Below are 7,198 nucleotides of genomic sequence, written 5' to 3' on the forward strand. Positions count from 1 at the left end.
TATATATATAGCCAGAGGTTATTATACGAGCCTCCAATCACACATAATGTGCCTAACAATTTGAGTACCACCCTCTTAAGACCAACTGTGCCAGAGGGGATTCAAACCCCCAACCTAAGGGGTCTTATAGCATGGATGCCAACCAACATGTCGGAGAACACACATTTTCATGCATATATAAGGTGATATACGAGCGCGCGCGTGTGGAAAATGTGTATTTTACATTTTAAATGTTAATTTTGATTTTTTTATGTGACATTAAAGATTTGGTTCTATAAATGTAAAAACTGTAGTTTGGTTGTTAGACTCTAACTTCATTGATTCTTACTAATACTAGCTAAATGGTTGTCAATATTAGCTCTTGAGGCTTATTTTGATCAAATGATTACTTCAAAAGTTATAGTCGAGCCTCTTTGAATGTCCCAAGCACTGCAAATAAACCTAGAAATTTCCTCATACAACCATCTATGTGAGAAGTGATATTGGAACAATAAATGAAATCCACATTCTAACTGAAGATCAAAAATAGAATCTTAGAGAAGCCTTCAGAGGGTTAAATGACCATGCCTGGTTTCAACCATCATTGAAGCTGCTTCCAGCAAGAGTCTTGACTGATGATCAGTATTATATGCTCTAGCATATGCTACATTTTCCAGAACATCAGCACCATTCAATCCAAACCTGTTAGAAATGATATCTTTCATGAGTTAAAAAAAAAAAAGAAAAGGTTGATGAAAGTGCAATAAGTTATTTTGGTCCGAATTACTAACACCTTTCAGCAATATCTAGGAGTCTTTGAGGCCTGAAGGTGCCCTCTGCATCAATATACATAGCCTTACCTTCACCACCACCTTGATCCAATGGTAGCTATGAATACAGAAAAGAACAAGAACACGTTTGAGAACCATAAGATATAAGGAGAAAATATTTCAGATTAGTCTACTGATGAAAATAATAAGGATATTGCAAATCATAATTGGACACGCTTGAGAAATGGAATAACGGTGAAATAAAAAAACTAAAGAAATAAACCTTTACAATTTGTTTCAAATATTGAAAATGGATACCTGGCAAGTTACACAGAGTGTATGACATAACTGAGTCTTTCCAGTGCGAAATTCACCATACAACTCAGTGATCGAGCCGGTTTCAATCCCGCCTGCATGAATGAGAAGCCTAAAAAGTAAAAAAAAAAAGTAAAATATTGCATCTGGTAATAGAAGAAGAACAATACTTTCAAACTATCTTCAAAATGAATAAGCATATATATGGAAAAGTTCAATTACCCTCCAAGATCTTATCAAGTTCCTTTGACCCAGAAGTGATTTGAATGATTTCAAGTCTTTGCGCATGAAGCTGGCTAGCACTTGTGAATCCCAAAGGAACAAGCTTTGAAGCTGACAGGAACATTCACATACATACGACACAATTTACATATGTTTACATATCTAACACCTAAATTTGAATAGTAACACAGCCATTGAGAACATATGGCAAGTATAAGAAAATTATGATATTAATCTGAGACACAGAAGTTCAAATGAAAATATGAGCACTTAAAGCGATGGCTTACCTGCTTCAATAATTTTGTCAACTTTTGCCTCGCTAATTCCTTTAATTTGCAAGAGTTCTTTCCTTGGAGAATATGCAATAGCTTCCACCGTGCAGAGACCAGCATCTCTGAGCTTTTTTATGTCAATTGCAGCTATACCAGACACCTTGTACAAGAAAAATAGATGAACTGGAATTATAAAGCAAACCAGGCACTTATTAATTCGGGACAATGGAGGGATTTATGCGTGCAATCTTATTCCTACATTATATAGAGTTTATTTCCATAATTCCAAAAAAATCAAAATGGATAAAACTTTAATCATTGCTCTCAGGTCCGATCTATTCCTACATTATATAGAGTTTATTTCCATAATTCCAAAAAAATCAAAATGGATAAAACTTTAATCATTGCTCTCAGGTCCGATCTATTCCTACATTATATAGAGTTTATTTCCATAATTCCAAAAAAATCAAAATGGATAAAACTTTAATCATTGCTCTCAGGTCCGATCTTAATACAGCAATTCTATAATTAATCATTGCGTATATCATTAAAGCAATTTGAGCTGGAAAAGAGAGATTTTCAGAGAACTCCACTTTCCGATGGTCATCATAAAACACATAGTCTTTAAAAACAGTTTTTTTTTTAGATTAAAAATCTTTAATCTCCAATTAAAACAGATTGAAATCATTCTTAGTCTGACTCTTCTTTTATATGTAGAAGCTAACTGAGGAAAAAATATAGCTAGAAAGAGACTGAAAGCCGGTGTTCGGTAGCATACTATTAATAGGATTTAAGGATGAATTTAACTTAAATCTAGCCAAACACCGAAAAATATTGAACGTTAAATCCAATGCTCCGTTAAAACAAATTCCACGCAGTCTGTTTTTTCCTGCATTCTGCCTCTTTCCCGATGTAAATCTGGATTTACAAAATCCAATTAAGAGGAGGATTTATTCCATCATCGCTCGCGAACTTCGTCGTCTAAGATAAATTCGGAATTATAAACCTACATAACTAAAATCTAAGTTGCAGCCAAACCCCGCCTAAAGAAAGCTACTGGTAAGGAAATCTTGACTCAGTGTGTCTAATTAAATCAATAGACTGTGATATGAGTTTAGGACAGAATGAGAAACATATGCAAAACTAACTAGATGTGCTCAGGTGGCATTGCCCTCAACCTTCTAAATATGGAATTCAAACTTCATACTCTATCTTCTTCCCCCAAGAACTTTCAATGTTAAATGGAAATCATACAACAACAAGGTAGAGTTTTCATAAAAAATTCCATTGACAATTACAGTGAATTAAAGCCCAAAGAAAAAAAGGCAAACAATAAACAAGAACTCGGATAAACTAAGCGGTTCCGTTTATTGTTTGTTTTTTTTTTTATTTTTTATCCAAATCACAGTATGAAACGTAGAGAAAACCCACTATGAAGAAACCAAAGGATTACAAAAAGGAGAATAGCAGTGCTTAGCACACTCGAATTAACTTTCTCTCTGAATTTTCCCTCACTTAAAAGACACAAAGAATTCAAGAAAACCTTTCTCAGCCAATGAAAAAATATTTATAATATTTATATAACCAAACAAAGATCAAACCGGATTGTGTCACAACAGCTCCAACAAAGGGAAAAAAATAATTAACCAAGAAAATATCCTAATGAAAGGTAAGTGCAGCTATAGTCGTACAGCCATATTGTAGGAAAATTATATATAATTCCTAGAAAATAGAGGTGGGATGGAAAAAAGTAATATATTTCAAAGCAAAATCAAAATTGTAAATTTAAATGGCAATGCTCTCGCTGATTTTGAAAATGCTGGTCATTAGCAAGAAAGAATGTTCATGAATAGACTGTTAGACAAAAATAATAAGCAAATGCCATGGAAATCACACGCATTATCTCAGCTAGAAAGCTAAGCAATCCAAGATGAGTTCTATCAAGAGATAATAAATATATATATTTCATCAAAAAATTCCGGCATACCTCACTGCACTAATAATAGGCTGATGCAAGAGCGTCAGATTGATATTCAAATTGTGAAATATATGTTCATTAATTTACAAGAATTGTAATGAAGAAAGTAATGATGTTGCTGCCGCATAGTTGCATAAGAAAACTGAAGAAGCCGTCAGATTGATATGAGGAAACGCAATATAAATTGCGCCAAGAAAGGATACTCTTCCTTGCTTTCAATTTTTAATCGAAACAGTGATTAAACAGGAAGCGAAACATCTATCCCTAGGCCTTGAGTTAACATCTTTCAAAAAATGATATCTGAAGCCTCGAGAGAGAATAAAGACGATAACTGAGCAAGTAACGAGGGTTTAAAAAGATCCCTTTTCCCATGCAACTGAACTCAAAAAATCAAGAATGGAGATCAAGATTTAGGGTTTATACAGGATAACGCTTTACCTGGAGCTGCTCGACGGGGAAAGGGCCATGCTGCACCTCTTCCATCTCCACCTGCTCCTCGGCCATCTTCTGGCGCTTCTGCTGCTGCGCCGCCATGCCGAGAAGGGAACGGAAAGAGAGCGGGAAGGAGAGAACAAAAAATCGATTTAGGTATTCAAACAATAGCAAAGAGCGCCAAAAATGCCCCCTTTTCGGACGTTGGGCGATACAATTATATACGAAGCATGAAAGCTTGTTGTAGAAGGAAATGAGAGGTTTCGTCGATCTCGAAATGCCCAAAAGAATGAGAGATGAAAGGCTCGCCACGTTGCGTTAGGGTCTGGCTAAATTAGGTGACCGGTGGGTGTTTTTTTTTTTTGTGGTGGAAAAATATTACATTCAGACTCTCTCGTCGTAGGGTTAGTTCGGAGTCTAATAATTAAGAATATTTTGTTGTGTTATAGAAATATTTCATCTGTGTTATTTGTAAAAAATAAATTGTTATTCGAGTATTATATGGTGTTATTTGATTATTTTACATTGTTATTGAAATATTCCCTGCGTTAATTGATTTGGGGTTGAAGTTTTATAGGAATATTCTCCCGCGTTACTTGATTTGGGGTTGTGTTATTCCAATAACATAGTGAAAATTGAAATAACACGAGGAATATGACGAATAACACAACCCTTAATCAAGTAACACGGGGAAATATTTCATTAACACTGCAAAATAATCGAATAAAATCATATAATATTCGAATAACACATCGTTTTTTTATAAATAGCGCAGATGGAATATTCATGTAACACAGCATGATATTCCTAACTATTACAATCCAAACGTAGTTCTACATTCTGAGTCCTTATGTAAAATTTTATCGTGATAATGTGTCATTTAAAGTAAGGAAGATTAATATACATACTACTCAATTCTTATGTAATTACATATTTAATGTGTATATGTTGATTCTCTCTTGGACCTATTATCCCTTATAATCAGTAAATTCATATAATTCGGGATATATTTTATGGAGGAAGTTGAGTTTAGGATTTCAAAGGGTATTTTTTCTCTCAATCGTGGCGAGGAACAAAGAGAAAGATTTGGCTTCTCCCCATTTACCTTATATTTATACATTATAAAACATTTGTGGCCTCGCGGGGTACTGAAAAATAAATAAAAGACTACATTATAGGTCGTACTGTATGAGGTTAGCCCTAACCCCCACATTGAAAAGATCTTTGATATGGATGACAAATCAGCAATAAATAGAAATTGTTGGCGATAGAACAAAATTCCCTTTCTTCTGTCGCAAAGGACTAATCATGGAGCACATTGATACAACTGGATAGATATCGGCTAGCTACCTTAGAGAGTTTTGTCAGTGCGAGTGAGCTCGAAGAGCATGAGTGAACTCAGCTAGAGGAGTGCGCCTTAAGGTGTAAGATTAGACAGCTCGATCGAGAGAACTCTCGTGAATGCTATAGAGCATATGCAAAGGTACTCCTGGGTACTTATGAGTTGCAAAAAAACTCTGGCTTGTTATCCTAAAAAATATCGCTAACAAGAATGATTAGTCTAGTCAAGGTTAGGACATCAAGTGCATGATTAATGGGCTTAATCCACTATGCCCATTTTATATTCTGGTTATCATGTTGGTTTCAAGACGTACAACACTAAATTATGTATTTCAGTTTTTAAAAGTTAAAATAATAATGTCACAAATTTGTTATGGAAGATTTAGGTGGAATAAACATCATCGGACACTCACCTGTACACATCATAAAAGTATATAATTTCATGGTTTACTCGTTATAATTGTTTAGTTAGGGTGGATTGCTTTGCTAGACTAAAAATGTTTAGGACAAATACATAATAGTCTGTGTGTTGTCTTTTTCTAGACTAGGTTTAGATGTTATACTTTCTTCGATGAACAACACATTAGTCTTAGCATTCTGAAGTTGTTCATTTAGTAAGCTGTAAATCCTCACATTTCTAGGCTTTCTCACGATTTTATATCGTGGGATATAAGTCATAAATTTCCAGATAAATTGCATGATTAAAATATCAAATAACCTATCTTTCAATGATATAAAGTCAAATCATAAGTTTCCTGAAATAACTATTCCACATTGAGCATCTCTCAGTTGATTTTCCCAGAATCAATCGAGGAAACTAAACGTTGAAATTCTTGAAAACATAACATCAATTTTAATAGAAAGTTTTCCAAAATGATTGTAGTTGCTTAAGATTTAATTAGTTATAGGGGCTTACGCCAATAAAAGATAGTAACCCAATAATTTAAACCCTAATCGATCTTTAGATTAGATGGCGGGAAAGATCTGTTGGTATTTTCGCGGACAAAATAAATATTTTTATTTTCTTCGTTTGAATATTTGAACTCATTATTAAATGATATGTTCATCTTTCAATATGACATATTACTTATAATGGCGTGTTTAATTATTTAAACAATTAAATACTTGAGATTTTTTCGGTCCAATTTTCAAAATCAAAGCATTTAAATAATAATAATAATAATAATAATAATAATAATAATAATAATAAACCAACATGTTAATACTTTTTAAATTAGTATAATAGTAATAAATTATTAACAATAATAAATACCACGAAACTAATGACTCTCATCAAATAATGGCGGGTGACAAGTTAGTAACTTCAGAAGGTCCAGGGGTTGCCACAAAGTAGACACCCAAGGATGATAACTAGAAATTGAGTAGCCAATGAAGCAGGATAAGTTGCTACATCTGAAAGCGGCTTCTCTAAGGTCAAGCGATTGTGACCATAACATGAATGATTAACGCAGACCACAGACCATCCTACATATTGCAAAGACAAAAGAGTTAGGAGCCAACACTTGATATCACATCATCATGACAAAGAATCATGATCGAATAACTCAAAGCTTGGGGCCCATTGCTCAAGTTTCCAAAACCACGCTCGAGACAAACACTAAAGGACCTAACACTCCATGAAGACAATATTTCTCAAGTGTTATTATAAGCAAGTGTTTTGAGTTGAAATTGTTTAGGTTTTCATCGAGTACTGTTAGGTATGACTCATACCAGATAAGAGACAGATGATGGAGCGGAATAGAGCGAGCAAACAAAGAGAGCGAGCAGAGTGTAAAATCTCGTGGGTTGGGGGGTGCGGGGGCAACACCCCCGAGATACAGTACATGAGTAATTTGTAATTACATACTGTACTCTAGGGTTATATTTTT

The 7,198-nt window shown here is 34.2% G+C and overlaps 1 protein-coding gene across 1 annotated transcript in view; it reads right to left on the minus strand.

The window, feature by feature from the left end:
- Window positions 1-4,265, minus strand: part of LOC110029420 (DNA repair protein RAD51 homolog) — a 9,271-nt gene extending 5,006 nt beyond the window's left edge. The window contains exons 1-6 of the mRNA XM_020731704.1: window positions 3,975-4,265; window positions 1,574-1,718; window positions 1,287-1,397; window positions 1,068-1,159; window positions 773-867; window positions 568-681 (exon numbers count right to left, since the gene is read on the minus strand). Of these exons, the coding sequence (XP_020587363.1) occupies window positions 568-681; window positions 773-867; window positions 1,068-1,159; window positions 1,287-1,397; window positions 1,574-1,718; window positions 3,975-4,070 (653 nt within the window). The 5' untranslated portion in view covers window positions 4,071-4,265. The remainder of the gene's footprint in view (window positions 1-567; window positions 682-772; window positions 868-1,067; window positions 1,160-1,286; window positions 1,398-1,573; window positions 1,719-3,974) is intronic.
- Window positions 4,266-7,198: the final 2,933 nt, after the last annotated feature.

The sequence above is a fragment of the Phalaenopsis equestris genome, unplaced genomic scaffold, assembly GCF_001263595.1.
Source record: "Phalaenopsis equestris unplaced genomic scaffold, ASM126359v1 Scaffold000572, whole genome shotgun sequence".
NCBI lineage: Eukaryota > Viridiplantae > Streptophyta > Magnoliopsida > Asparagales > Orchidaceae > Phalaenopsis > Phalaenopsis equestris.